This window comes from Protopterus annectens, chromosome 10.part0, assembly GCF_019279795.1.
Source record: "Protopterus annectens isolate FY-2018-M chromosome 10.part0, PAN1.0, whole genome shotgun sequence".
NCBI classification, from domain to species: domain Eukaryota; kingdom Metazoa; phylum Chordata; order Ceratodontiformes; family Protopteridae; genus Protopterus; species Protopterus annectens.
Genome location: NC_056744.1, coordinates 1,762,950,770 through 1,762,966,536, shown reverse-complemented (window position 1 = coordinate 1,762,966,536; position 15,767 = coordinate 1,762,950,770). Strand labels below are relative to the sequence as shown.

General features: G+C 41.0%; 1 protein-coding gene across 1 annotated transcript in view; it reads left to right on the top strand.

Moving 5' to 3' along the window:
- Nucleotides 1-15,433, top strand: part of CABP5 (calcium binding protein 5) — a 133,045-nt gene extending 117,612 nt beyond the window's left edge. The window contains exon 6 of the mRNA XM_044086576.1: nt 13,889-15,433. Within this exon, the coding sequence (XP_043942511.1) occupies nt 13,889-13,914 (26 nt within the window). The 3' untranslated portion in view covers nt 13,915-15,433. The remainder of the gene's footprint in view (nt 1-13,888) is intronic.
- The last annotated feature ends 334 nt before the right edge of the window (nt 15,434-15,767 follow it).

Genomic DNA, 15,767 nt, shown 5'->3' with positions numbered 1-15,767 from the left:
GTGTCAGGTTTGGATAATTCTGATTTTCTGAGATTGGTGAGGATAGGAGAGGTGTATAGAAGTGTGGAGGTGAGATGGGTTTGTGCTATTTTAGCTCTGGTATGATTTGTGAGGAATGTTTTGTTTCTATATAGTCCCCCCAGTTTTTTGTGTACTTTCTTTATGGTGAGCGAGATGTATCAAATTTCATGTTGCAGTCAGTTTCTATGCCTAGGTGTTTGATGTGTGTGACTGGAGAGATGGTTTTGTTGTTAGAAAGGATAGTAAAAGAGGAAGGTGGGGGAAAAGAGTGATTAGTAGGACGAAAGATGAGTAGACTGGTTTTATTGGGCTTAAGTATTAATTGGGAGCTGGTAAGCCATTGTTCCATGGTGGAGAGGAAGGAGGCTTGTGTTTGGGCTTGCAGTTCTTGGAAGGAAGGAGAGGAGCAGATTAGTATTGAGTCATCCGCATATTGGATGACTGAGGTATCTAGAGTAGAAGTATGGAGGTTAGACAGAAAACAGTAAAGGTCCAAGAATGGAGGCTTGGGGAACTCCTACAGTGACAGGTAATAGAGGTGAGAGTTCTTGCCTCCATTGAACTGCTTGCTGCCTACCTGACAAGTAGCTTTGGAATCAGGACGTGGTAGTCTTACTAAGATTTAGTTCGGAAAGGAAGTTCATCAGCTTGTTATGGTTGACCATATCAAAAGCCTTGGAGAGGTCAAGAAAGACAGCGGAGACATAGTTGCCATTATTTCTGTGGTTATTTACTGTGTGGGTGAATAGCATAAGTGCAGTTGTGTTGCTGTGGTAAGGTCTGAAGCCGTGCTGAGTGTTTGTGAGAAGGTTGTGAGTGCTGAGATAGTCCATGAGTTTAGAGTGTACACATCTTTCTAATATTTTGGACAAAGGTGACAGTATTGCTATGGGCTGATAGTTAACTCTTTAAAGGGTTACCCCCTTTGTGGAGAGGTATAATGTATGAAATTTTCCAGATTTCGGGAACTACATTTTTGGATATAGAATGACTGATAAGAATGGATATAGGATAGGTAAGGGCATCAGCAGCTTTATTCAGGAATTCTACTGGCAGTTTGTCGGCAGCTAAGGTGGTAGGTTTTAGTTTTTTCAGTAGTTTCTTAATAAAATCTGTCGAGACAGGTTGGAATGTTAAGCCTTCAATATCATTCTGATACATAGGTAGCTGGTTCAGGGGTGGACAGTTTTGTGCATTAGCAAGAGCAATAATGGATTCGGTGAAGAATTTTTTAAAAGCTGTGGCAACATTGAGGGAATTATCAGTTATGGTTGGAGTGGAAGTTCCTGATTTTCCAGGATGGATAATGTTATTAATGGCTGCCCAGACTTTTTGGGGGTTAGTTTGGTATTTGGTTTGTATGTTATGGTAGTAGTTAATTTTATCAAATTTAACATATTTTTTTTTGATATATTACAGAGTTTAAGATATATCTGCTTGTCTGTCTGTGAACTGGTTTGGTGCCAGTGGGCCTAGGCTTTATCTCTGGATTTTAGAAGAGTCCTAGTCTCTTTACTCATCCAGGGGGCATGGTTGGATTTTACCCTGATGGTTCTGGGAGGGGCTTGGGAGTTTAGGATGTTTAAGAAGGTAGAGTTGAAGCATTGTACAGCTTTGTTAAGGTTGAGGTTTTTAAGGGGAGACCAGTTACAAGATTTTAGTACATTAATAAAGCTAACTTGGTTGAAGTTTTTCCTGTTTCTTATTGTCTGGTAATTAATGGGCTTTTCTTGATAGGCACGATGTCTTATTACAAAAGTTGGGAGGTGGTTGCTTAGGCTGTCAGAGAGGCATCCAGATTGACTGATTAATGTTGGCCTAGTTGTCAGAATCCAGTCAAGTATTGACTGTCTTTTGGAGGATTTAGAAATTCTAGTGGGATATTGGATGACTTGGGAAAAACCATAGAGATTAGTGAAGGTTGTTGGGGGAGTAAGATTTGCAGGTTTACCTATCAATGTTGAAGTCCCCCAGGATGATAGTTTCATGTTGGAGGTTCTCGGATGCCCAGTGAAGTAAGGTCTCCAGTATGGGAGTGTTGTTCCCAGGAGGTATATAGCAGCCAATTATAATGATACTTTTCTTGGGGTTAAGTATTAGCTTAGCCATTATCGCATTTGAAAATTTGTACTTTTCAACTTCACAACTGTGTACATGCCATCTATACTAGAATAAAAATCAGTCCAAATGAACTGTAAATAAGTAAATGTGAACGGAGGTATAAAATACACAACACAATCCCATAAATTGCTCCCCAAATCACTTTTAACACTAAAGTTAAGATATAGCGTTCTCATCTCAAAAACAAAAGACTTCCTCAGAACTAATCTCTAACAAGTTACATCCATTACAAACCCTCTCATCTGAATAATTTATTTACACAGAATACCTAATTTTAAAGATATACATGCCCAAATACATACATGCAGTTTTATTAATGACTTACCAAAACAAAACAAAAAAAAAATGATCAGAGTTAAACCATATAAACAATTATCAACCCAAGTAATTTTACTGAATTTACTCAATATATTGTATGTGTGTCAGTAATAATATATTATAAATTGTGAATATTTATGAATTGTAAATATACAGTAAATATAAATAATAAATATAAAAACATATAGAAATATATAAAATGTTAAACATTCGAACACGGTCATTACTGCTGAAGCAAAAGTCTGTTGACATCCTAAAAATAATGTGTTTGATAGGTGTCACAAAGTTGCTGCTCTAAATTTTAAAACTGGAACTATAGAAACATTTTCATTCAGACCCGGAGGGAAGCTGAGTTTAATTTTAGCTGCCAGAATAATTCACTGTATTCTAGCCTTGTCTCCCAGCATTCCCCACTAGGGTCAGGACTACTCACATCTATAATGGCAAATTTGAAACCCTTAAAATTACCACAATTTTCTGAATGTTTAAATAATGAATTGTTACACAGATTTGATATCTAATTTGTGCTTATAAATTCTCCTTCTTAAATGTCTTTCATGCTTGCCTATATAAAAACTAGGGCAAACTACACACTTTGCAATATAAGCAACCCATTTTGTACAGCAGTTGCAATCCTTTAAATGTATATTAATTCTGCTATTGTAAACTATATTCAAAAAGTCTCCTTCTAAATTATATGGGAATTGACTACAATTCCCACACTTTTTCATACCTTTTTAAATTTATTGGATCTCAAAACTATATATCTTTTTCAAAAAGATTTTTCATGTTTTGAGCTGTTTTGTTAATAAATTGTGATTCATTCCCTACCACAGATGAAACTTGGGTATTAATTTTAAGTATGTTATGTATATCTATTTGGCATTAAAGAGGTTAGAATCACTGTTCATCAGGACAGTTTTTTCATACCGGGCACCAGTGTTTCTTACTGTACAGCCTGTGGTGTCTCTAGTAATAACCTATTCAGTGACACAGTAAGGTTCAACAGGATCAACATGGTATTGTGGGGTAACCCCCCCCTGAAAAAAGGAAGTCTAAAGGAGAAGAGTGATCTTCGAGATTTGGTAAAGCAAGTCCCAAAACACAGAGACTGAACGGCCAAAAAAGCAAACTTAAACATACCAAATCTGAGAAGGCCATTTCCTGGAACATTCCCTTTACTCTGAGGTATGGTGATCTTAGTTGGTATATATATATATATATATATATATATATATATATATATATATATATATATATATATATAAGGTCAGGGGGTGCAAAGGGGCAACCTCCATGCAAAAAAAGAAGTCTAAAGGAAAAGAGTGATCTTCAAGATTCGCTCTTTTCTTGTAGTTTTGGTCTTTTTTTGGCCTATCAGCACTCAGCAATACGAATGCCAACAATTTCAGCAGGGAGCCAGAAGGAGGGCATAGCATTTTCCAGTAACTTCTGTTTCATTCTCCTTGTTCTCCACCATTCTGGCCTTGGAGAACAGAGACAAGAGATCTGTTAAACATCTCTTCATCCAATACAGAAAAAAGTCTAGAACTTCATCTCTGATTCTTCTAAACACAGAGGTTTCCCTCTCTTAAGGGGTGTAGGCCATACTTATGATCCTCATTTAGATGACTTAGTAAAAACCTTATGAATCATATGCCTCAGGTAATCTGCAAGTTTTGTTTCCCTGCAGAATGCATTAGGCAGGTGAATGGCCGCACTAAGAGTATAATGGGACCAAGAAGGGTATGTAAGAGTTCATGGATGTCCTGCAGCCAGCTCCTTGGAAGACTATCTCTGTGTGATTTGTACTACAATGTATTTATAGTGCTTTACTTTTTGGCTTCTCCACAGCCAACAATCAGCTCCTAACACTGCATTTCCTCGCCCATTTAGTGTACTGAACCCACTTATCCTCCCCTGGGCTTTCTTCAACTGCACTTGAAGCTAACGAGGAGATCAATGCATTCTGATGTAGCATCACACTACTACCAGGGGAGTGTTTATCTCTTTAAACTTAACTCCCCATGTGCTTATATATTGTCCAAGGGGCTGGAGTGCAATGGCACTGTGGTGTATTGTCCACACCTCTGTGCAAGACTAAGCTAATGCCATACAACCCTTACAAAAACACCCCTGCATGTCTCTAGTCTCCACCAGTGATTAATCATGGGAGTGTGCCTGAGTGAGCACCCTTCCCTGTCCCTCCCTTGGGATATGCCAGCTGTCATAAACCACACAAGGCCCCCCCCCCAGCTCCTCCAGCATTTAGAAAACTAATTAAACTTGTGTTGTATGGGTCACAGTCAGGTCTTGTATAGGGATGTGTCTTGTAATGTGCTTTTTGTTCTGATATGGGGTAAGATCTGCCTGCTACTCTCCCCTTACTTCCATACCACAGTATCAGAGGGTTACATACCGTATGTGGGGATCTAAAAAAAAAGAATATTAGATTAAGGGTAATTACATAGCATGTGTAGATGGGGATGACATGTGGTATGGATGAATTACATTTGGAAGAAAAAGTAAATTAAAATAGGCACACACAGAATGGAACAGCCTGCCCTGCGCATGTCACCATTTCTGACACAGAATTAGGTTATATAGTAGTCAAAAACATTTTGGTCAAAATGAAACAATTCTTAGTAAATTATTCAAAGCAAAAAAAAAATTCAAATGCCTAGGTCTACTTTTATATATTATTCCAGTTTAAAGGCACAAGTAAAACTTACTGTAGGAAAGCAGCAAGACTGTGGTGTGTGGTCTTCGAGTTATTCAGCTGTTTTTTTGTTTGTGTCGTCTAAATAGAGTCAGGAAGTAATGCAGTCAATTACTGTAGGATGTTAATAAAAATAACAAAAAAATTTAAGGACAATCCAGATAGTCTCAGCTGAAAATGTCCTACAGACCTCAGGGTAGTTGACATCAGTAATCCCCAGACCCCAGTAATGAAGCTGCAATCACATTATCTGTAATTACCCCTCAGGTCACAGTACTCCCAAAACTCGCAGCCTGTGTCGCACCCAACTGTCCTGTTAGAAACTAATAAAAGAAGTAAAAAACATACAGTTTTCAACTATACCCAAAGCTATAAGGACAATTTAAAAAATGCTGTTTATTTAGAATCAAACATATATTTCTGAGTGCCTCATCCCCCTTGCCTTACCCAAACATATTCATACTTTTTTTTGTTCCCCTTCTGATTCATTCTTTCCAGCTTCACCCAGTTCTCCTGTCCATCACTGGGTCTACCAGCCACAACTATACCTCCTGCACTATCTCCTTTCTAAGGCTGGGGCCAGAGAAGAACCTAAAGATGTCCTGGGGGTCATGCCATTGACTGATTCAACTGGGGGATTTTTTTCATTTATGACCTATGCCTTGGTTCCCCCCTTCCCCTGCATTTACTTATTTATATCTAAGGGCTATGCCCCTCTATGGAACAAGCCTCCCAGGGAGTGTCCTCTCCCCTGGGATGGGATCCACCCCTCCCTGCCAGCACCTCAGACACTAGAGATGCTAATAAATCCAAGGTCACCCGGGCCATAGTTGGGCTTTATCCCTTTATGCCAAGGCACTGGCCAAACATATTCATTATTCTTTAGTTGTGTTTCTGCATAGCCTTTTTCAGAAGGGTGTATCCTTTCAGAATCTGAAAGTGAATCAACACATCATGATGGCTTCCTCCATGCTGGCGTATAGAGGTCATATTAACAACTAAGTCTGCATGGAAAATGGATAATTACAGAAAGTAACAATTGTAAATCAAATTTCTCGACAAGCTCTACAAGTCTTCCAAGATTCTATGCAACAAGACAGTCTAGGATTCTGACATACAACAGAACAATGGACTTGCTTATGCTTCATTTAAAGTTCATGCAGAACACATGGCTATCTTCCAGTTTGCGAGAAAGGGTTAACCCTGACATGCACAAAGGCAACCAAAAAAGAAGTTATGTCTTACTATAATGCTCCATCTGTTTTGTCGATCTTTATCTATTCTTGACTTGTGAGTACAGTTCCAATCCTTGGAACTGATCTGGCCATTATAAAACTTGCATCAGCCAAAAAAGTCTCTCGAGCTTCCAGTCTACCCACAATACACTTCTGTACATTACTTCAGATTGAGTTTGCCATCATGCAGAAAAAAGGGAGTTCTATAGACTATGACAGAAGCCTTGTCCAAGGTATCCCTAAGAATAAGAACCCAGGACAGGATGTCACTCCACAAGAAGTCTAAAGGGGGGGGCGCAGGTGGGAGGGATGCAAGAATAGATGAAGATCGACAACACAGATGGAGCATTATGGTACGACATAACTTCTTTATCTGATGTTGTCAATTTACATCTGTTCTTGACTTGTGTGATAGAGTTCCCAGCTACCTTATATCCTAGGTGGCCTCAAGGAAGAATATTCCTGAGAACCATAGAACTAAAGGAGGCTCTCCCTTGGAGACCATATCCAATTTGTAATGAGAAATAAAGGTATGTGGATTAGCCCCTGCGCAAATTTCTGACATAGAAGTCTTGGAATGAAAAACAGCTGATGTCGCCATAGATCAGTTCCTCGTAAATGAAAGAAATGCAATTAATTAACTATTTGGAAATAGTCACTTTTGATACAGGTGTGCCCAAAGTCTTGCTGGAAAAGGACACAAATAATTGGTCTGATCATCTTATTTGTTTAGTTCTGTCAAGATAGAAACGTAATTGCCTGTGTACATCCAGAAGGTACAGGCAGTACTCGCCTTTATTTGGAAATTTTGGAAAGACTATAGCTAATCTATAGACTGGTTAATATTGGTCTTTGATATCACTTTAGGAAGGAAAGTAAGGTTCATTCTTAGTGACACTCTGTCTTTGTGGAAACCAAGTATGGAGCTTTAGAGCATACAGCCTGTAATTCAGAAACGCGCCTCGCCGTAGTGGCAGATTTAAGGAACAATGTTTTCCAAGAGAGGAATTTTAAATCGCAAGTCACTGCAAGTTCAAATTGAGGTGCAGTAAGCGACTGTAATACAAAGGTTTGATCCCAAGGTGGGAGAGGGTCTTTGAACGGGGGCTTTAGACGGATAGTGCCCTTATGAAAAACCTTACAAAGTCTGTGAGAAATTATAGGTTAATCCACAATATCATTATGGAAATGTGAAATAGCTACTTAGATAACCTTGATAGTAGAAGCAAAATCTCATTTACTAAAGATGGCAGTTAGAATCCAGAATCTACTGGCGCTGAAAAGGGGTCTAGACCTTCATCAGAGGCCCAAAGAGAAAATCTCTTCCACTTACTAAAGTAGAAACTCCTAGTGGATGGACTGTGGGATGCCAACAAAATGCGTCAAGTGGAGGAAGGAACATCATTATGCCTGGTGACTACGAGAATTGGAGAAACCAAGCAGTCAGCTTGAGAGTCTGAATATTGGGATGCACTAGTCCCTGGGGGTGGGACAAGAGATCTGGAAATGGGTAAAGAATCCAAGGGCAATGTAGTACATGAAGCCAGAGGAAGGGAAACCATATCTGTCAAGGCCAGTAGGGAGCAATGAGGATCATTTTGCTTCTTAACTGAGCTGCTTTCTTTAGAAAAAGAGGGATCAGAGGGAAGGGGGGAGGCATAAAGGAGACCCAGAGGTTAATCGTGGAGAAGACTATCCCTGGGGCTCTTCCTCTGAGGGGGAATTAGGGCAAAGTAGCTTCTGCACTTGTTGTTTAGGGGTGAAGCAAAAGGTCGCAACAAGGCTGGCCCCAGCGAAGGAAGATGTCCTTCGCTACTCTGGAGTTCAGAGACCACTTGTGAGGCATGAGGATGCATCTGCTCAGTTTGTCGGCTATCATGTTTGAACTTCCTGGGATGTGTGTTGCTATCAGAAAGTGATTAGAAGTTATAGCCCATTGTCACACTCGAAGGGCTTCTCGACATAATGGATAGGATTTGTTTCCCCCCTGTTTGTTGATGTACCAGACTACTGACATGTTGTCTGACTGTATAGTTATCATTCCTTGAGGTAAGGCAGAGTGGAATGCTTGCAATGCCAGAAGCACTGCTCTTAACTCTAAAAGATTGATATGCAAATTGGCTTTGGAGCGGGACCAAGTGTCTTGGACTGTCTTCCCGAAATAATGCTCCACCCCCACCCCATCTGGGAAGCATCAGTGGTCACTATGGCCTTGGGCTGAGAGTGCACAAAGGGACGGCTTAGAAAAATCTCCTCTGAGTGCATCCATCAGGATAGGTCGTTCTTGCATCGACTGGCTATGAAAACCAAATGGTTTGTGGGATAGGTTAGAATAGTCCATTGGCTTGCAAGTAACCATTGGAGAAGTCTCATGTGAGACATTGCCAATGGAACCAATGTGATCACTGCTGCCATGGAACCCAATGCCTGCAAAATTAAATAAGCAGGAGTTTTGTCCGAGTGAAGAGGAAGGATCTGCGACTAAATTTTCTGTAATCTGTGTTTTGGAAGCAATGCTATGCAACAGACAGTGTTGAGGTGAGCTCCGATAAATTCCATGTCCTGTGTAGGAGTTAGTTGAGATTTTGTAGGATTGACCGTTATGCCCAACTGAAGGGCTAGATTCAGAATGTAGTCCATAGTTTGAAGTAGATGCCTGGTGGAAGTGGTTAGGAGTCAGTCATCTAAGTAAGGAAACACTCGGAATCCGTGCAGCCAAAGTTGTGTTGTGACTGCCGCCATACATTTGGTGAACACCCTGGGGGCTGTGCTGAGACCAAATGGCAGCACTCTGAATTGGAAATGACTGGCTCCCATTTGGAAGTGGAGAAACTTTCTCGAGTGTTTGCCCACCTTTACGTGGTAATACGCGTCTTGAAAGTCGATAGAGCACATCCAATCATCTTTCTCTAAGAAAGGGAAAATTGACTGAACCATGACCATACAGAATTTTACTTGTTGGATGATCTTGTTCAAAACACTGAGATCCAAAATTGGCCTCCAGTCTTCCATTTTCTTTGGCACTAAAAAGAATCTTGAGTAAAAACCAGATCCTAGTTGGCCTGATGGGATTTCTTGGATGACTCTTTTTCCTAGCAGGTTTTGTATTTCTATTGCTGCTTGCACTCTCTGATTGGGTGGAACATTGGAGAGTCTTGCTGGGGATCTTGGGTAAAGGGTGAAGGAAATTAGATAACCTCTGGAAATGATACTTACCACCCAGGCATTGGTGGTTATATGTCACCAGGCATTTGGGTGTAAGGAAAACCTTCCCCAACTGCTTCCAGAGGTAAGCAATTGGGCTGCCCTTCAGGAGCGCTGAATGGGTTGACCAGAGAGCGAGTCCCTGAAACCCTGATTTGGGCAGACCAAACCCCACCTCTGGGACGGCATCTTCCATTATAACTCCTCCTCTGCTCCGAGGGGAGTCCGAGCCACATGTGTCCTGGAAAGGCTTCTGGGACTTCTTGAACCACATTTTTCTACTCCTTTGATTCCTGCAGTAGGATTGCGCTGGGGAGTGGAAAACTGTATACCCACAGCAGACAGTCTTTCCATCATTTTCACACCTGAACAGAGTTTAATTTACTTTGGGACCAAACAAGAAGGACCTGTCAAAGGGGGTATGGACAAAGGAAGTCTTGAATGGTTCCCCAAACTTGCACAGGCGCATCCAAGTGTGTCTCCGAATTGCAACACCTGAAGCTGCTGACTTGGTCGCTCCTTCAGTGGCATGCTCAATGAGCCTCATGGATAAATTTGAAATAGGCTCCAGGGTAACTAGTTGGGAGGCCACATTTTCCTGGACCCCCTCAGCCACAGCTCCCACCAGGGTATCTGACAACTCCTTTACCAGATCCCTCTGGAGCCTTGTGAAATGTGCCAAGAAGTTCAAGGACCTGACAAAGAAGGTCGATGATGCATGGACCCACTTCCCAAATCTGTCCATCGTCCTGGACTCATGGTTTGGGGGATGGACAGTAGAACTTTCCTTGGCTAGTTCTTTTTCATGGTGGCCACTACCACCATGGCATGTACTATCAAGCCCTTAGCCCAATGTGGTTGGTCTTCTGAAGCAGTAAGGATCTTGTCCGGTCTCTGGGGAACTGGTTCCACGGTATCAGGAGCCTTCCAAGCCTGCTGAGCAATTAGTTTAATCAAATTGTCAGCGATCATGTCACCCAGGAGGTAGATGGGCATGCACCAAAGGCCTGCAAGTACACAGATTCCTCCGAGGAAGGGTCTTTGGACTTCCAATCACCCCTCTGTTTTAGGATCACCAGAATATCTCCAAAGGTGACATCTTCCAGGGGTGACTATAGGGAACCCTCCCATTCATCGGAATCCATATCATCAGTGATGGATTCTTCAGGAGAATCATGGTATTTCCTCTTACATGATCTCTTCTGAGGGGCTCCTCAGTGGGGATATCTGAGGAGGACTCAGAAGAGGGAGTGCCTTTAAAAGGCAAGTCTTGCGAGCATGGTGCATGCTGTCCATGGGTAGAGGTTGGTGGCTGAACTGAAGAACCTGGGGTCACAGGAGAAGACTCCAATAACCCAGGGGCTATATGAGATGCAGTGGCTAAAGCCCTTTCCATAGCCTGAAAGACAGGACCCCCCCGAGGAGGGATGGGAGCCCAGAACTGAGACAGACAAACTCAGAACCAGGGTCACACCCCACCCCAAGAGCCCCATCTGACAGACCAGAACCAAAGAAGGGTCCACCACAGATGCAGCCAAAAGGGACCCGGTTGGCTCCATGGAAAAACTTTGAGCCAGCTTGAATCCCCCCAGCCTGATGGCCAAGACATGGTCCCAGGGATCCAATGGTTCCAAAGGCACTGAGGGAGCCAGGGCTAGACTCGGTGCCAAAGACAGAAGTGCTGTCAGCGCCAAAGCTATCAGTACCTGGGATGCTGATGTCAAAAACTCTGAAGCCTACGTCAAGGCTAGAGGAGGAGAATATGTAGAGGTGGATGGAGAAAAAACTACTGCACCAGATGGGAGAGGGGCTTGAGAAGAGGACAGAAGACCCTGGGCTACCAAGATCTGATCCACCAACCTAACAGCATCGGCCTCAGAAAGACTTCTGGTGGAGCGCAGTGATAAACCAGAAGGAGATTCGGGTCTTTCCATGAATGAATGGGGGAGCTAACCATAGAATGGGTTCAAGGATGGAGAATAAATAGACCTGGGTTCTGAGGACAACAATAATTTTGGTACCGTCTGCACCAAGGGTGAAATGGGCACTGAACTGGCTAGAGATGTAGATGGTACTGACATTGGAGCTGTGGTCAAGGTCAGAGCTGTAGTCGCTATGCTAGGAACAGTTGTTGTAGCCGGTGTAGAGGGCACCAGTGAAAATGGTGCTGGCAATTTTGTCTGCTCCAAGAGCATTGGAACCTTAACTTTTGGTTCCGAAGATGAACCCTTGGAAGCATGCTTGTGTTTCTTGACAACTGGTGCCGATGGAGATGTCGGCACTGAATGAGAGGACTTGGATCCAGAGGCCAGAGGAAACTGGTCAACCTCGGACAAGGCTTCCTTGAAAGGGGCTTTAAGGAGCCCTTTGAGAATCAGTTTATTCTTTCTTTCTGCCAAGGTTTTATTAGTGAAACCTTGGCAGATGGAGCAATCCACACTCAAATGGGGTACACCCAAACAATTCACGCATTTTTCATGATTATCTGAGTTTGGAATTTTCCTGCTGCACTCAGAACATTTTTTAAAGCCAGTTGCAGAGGATTTTGTTTTTTCTGCCATTTTCTATGAAAGGGAAATAGAAGGAAGAAGGACAGAAAAGATGGTCAGAAAGAAAGCAAACACACACTCACACAAAGAAAACTGAAAGAAAACCTACCAACAATGGTAGTAAAGTTACCAAATGGTAAAGAGAAAGAAGAGACTGCCAGCGATGGTAGGGAAAAGAAACACCAGGGGTAAGGGAAACACTCACTCAAGGGTAGATCAATAAGAGAAAACTTTAACTGGAAAAAGTATCAAGAAAGTATTATAAAATACTTAGCTATGAGAGAGTCAGCTGATGCGTCTTTTTCGCAAGAGCGGCAAACAAGATTTGAGGTAATGTAGAGAAGTGTATTCTGGGTAGACTAGCAGCTCGAGAGATTTTTTTGGCTGACCCGAGCTTTATAATGGCCAGATCAGTTCTGAGGTTAGGAGCCATACCCACAAGTCAATAATGGATGAAGACTGACAACATCAGATCTATTATTACTAGTAGACATTGTTCACGTAGCACTCTCTTCTAAGGACCCTGTATTGTTTTAACACCTAAATATCATGTATACGAGTTGTATATGAGGACTTCATTTAAGCCAGATGCTACTTTTGCCTTGAAAACACTGTTTCTTGTGAATATTACCTCAGCTACAGTAATGCTGGGCTATAGGCTCTCTGTTCACAATAATCAGTCATTGTTTTTTCATGAGGACTGGGTGTTACTTAGGATAACACCAGTATTTATTCCTAAATGTTTCTTTGGTTGTACATCTGAATCAAACTTATATAAACAATGCTGTTGGTGGTGTTGGTGGTGTGCCAGGGGGTGTCTGCTCCACTTTCTTGATGTCTTGTAGAGGACATGAGGGTAGCACAGTAGTGCAGGAATTAGCATTACTGCCTTACAGCTCCTGCTTCTCCAGTTCAGTTCCTGTCTGTCTACCTTCCTTGTAGAGTCTATATTTCTTTCCTCTGTTTGAAAGGGTTTTCGACATATACTCTGTTTCTATTGCAACCCCCCTCCCCAAATGGTGATCCTCTAAACTGATTATAGCTATGATGTGCCTGGTGAAAGCAGTGAAAGTGTGTGTGCACATTTGTGTATGTGTCTGTGCGCACATGTCGGGGAGGGAGAAACAAGAGAAGGAAGTTTAATGGAAAATGGGAAGGTGGCAACTGATTATCATTTACCTTTGTTTTTTGAAATTCTTCCCAGCCTGACAATCGAATCCAGTGACTATTTCATTCCCCTGTCCTATCTAGTGCAGAAGTCTGCATCACCCCATGAGGAGGTCCACCATGGGGAATTTATCCTTTCTGTAGTCACAACTTATTAGTAAGTAGTGGGCACAACAATTAAGATTGATGCAGCTAATCCATGGTTGATTTGGGTTTGTGCTACCTGCACCCCTCCCAGTGGTATTACATATTATAAGTGTACACCAGTGTGGACCACTGACAGGCAAAAGAGTATGCTGGTAAAGTGTCACTGGTGGGTATCATCATGTGTGGATCATTGGTAGATGTCAAAAATATCTTGGTTACCACACATTACCAGCATTACTATGTACGAATGATTGTGTCAATAAAAAATTAGAAAGTAAACAAAGAAAAATAGGAAGCTTATTGAATGATATATTACTGAGGGACAACTTGAAAAAAATGTTTTTTTTTTATGTTGAAAAGTCAAAGATCTGTATTACTTAATTTCTAATAGTCTGTATTTTTTTTAGAGTTTGTTCGAATGATGTCTCGCTGAGTGTGGTGTAGAGACAGAAGAAAATAACATGAAAAGCTTCGCCTGAGGTTTCACGAAGTCACTGAATGCCCAGATCTGTAAGGTGACGAATGGACCAAGTAATAATGCTTCCCTAACATTGGCCAGGTCCTAAATTTGGGGACCTGTACTAGGAGTTCAAGCTCTAAACATAATTATTTTCCACTTCTGCCTGGGGATGCATATTCATCTTTTTAATTTCCTTACTAGTCCTTTTGGTATAAGTTCCTCCTTATATTAATAGAAGAGTTCTAAAAGGAACAACTGTCCCTTTTCAGGGATGAACCAGGAACAATGTTCTAGTTACGTGACATTTTCAAAGTGACAAAATATGAAGAAGGACGTTGGGTCAGTTACAGTCTCCACATCAACAGTTTGCTAAGCATTACCAACGTAACTGTCATCCCTGAATGGCGACGATTCCTTTGCATAAGACATTCATTACAACAAGTGATCTTTGAGAAGACTTTTGCAGCAGTATTGTAAGAACATGACTTGTATTCACCATGCCAAGTCATTGTTTGATCTGTTTTTCTCACCAGCTAAATATCCTTCAGTTCCCTGGTATGATGTAATACCTGTCATACATTTATCCTTTAACAGCATCCGCTGGCAACTGTCTCACAGAAACCAGCATTAGGCCATATCATTGAGGTCCTTGTTTTTGGGTTACTAAAGGAACAAATTTTTTCAGGGTCAACATACAGAATGTTTTTGACAAGATAAATTGTAAGATTAAAGAGCTTAATAGTGGTCTCCATTGTTCATTCTAGATGCTAGAAAGATCCTTGAATATCATGTTATACTTCATTGCTAAAGGGCCCCCTTCATATTGCCTTGTTTCAATAACTTTAGAAATAGATCCAAAGGTACAACAGTTTTTTTTTAAAGAGGGGTCTGTGGTACAGGACTTAAAACTGAACCCTGAAAAAATTCTCTTGAATAACTTTGGAAATAATCCACAACATCTCCTTGTTTAAAGCAATCTACTCTCAGTGAATGAGCCAAACTGCAAATTTTTCTCCAGTATAATGATCAGGAAAACAGCAAGCCCACTGGTTTACTGGTTCAGTTCCAACTGTTTCTTAATCAGTCTGTTACTTTTATTGACTCAGTCTCACTACACATCCTATTTTCTGAGGAGATCCAAAGTGGTATTCATAATAGCTAGGGAACATTTGGCCAGGACACCAGGAGAACCGCCAATATTTTTTCTCAAAAAGTGGCTGCTTTTACCCCACCTGAATTACTACCATCTCAGACACGAGAGTTTGGTTTAATGTCTATCCAAAGGATGAAAATTCAGCAGTACTATAGACTCTCTATGCTTCACTACAGTGTAAGCAGGGGAAAATTAATCCAAGCATCAAGTGTAGGGATTGAATATTTTTTTTTCTTTTTTTTCCCCCTTCTTCCATTGTAATAAATATATACTTATTACACCTATGCTTTTGTTAATTGTGTCATTTGTTTGTAATAAATGTGTACTTATTACACCTATGCTTTTTGTTAATTGTGTCATTTTTTTCTCCAGTGTTGTAATTAATTGTCTTGATTATCTTCCCATCATTGATGTTATATAAATTTGTTTTTGATCTCTTAATTTGTATTAACAATTTTCATTGAGTATTTTTGCTTATGTTTCTAATATGTCCTAATGTCTGATGTGACACTAATTTGTCTCTGTTTACTTAATCTGTATTAACTGTACTAATCTATGAAGCTATGAATCTAAACCTGAAAATGGTCCATTGGCATCAGTGTTTCACACCAGTTAACAAATAAAATAAAAAGCTAGAACTTTCTAAACTTCCCAGAATCAAAGTTGAATTTGC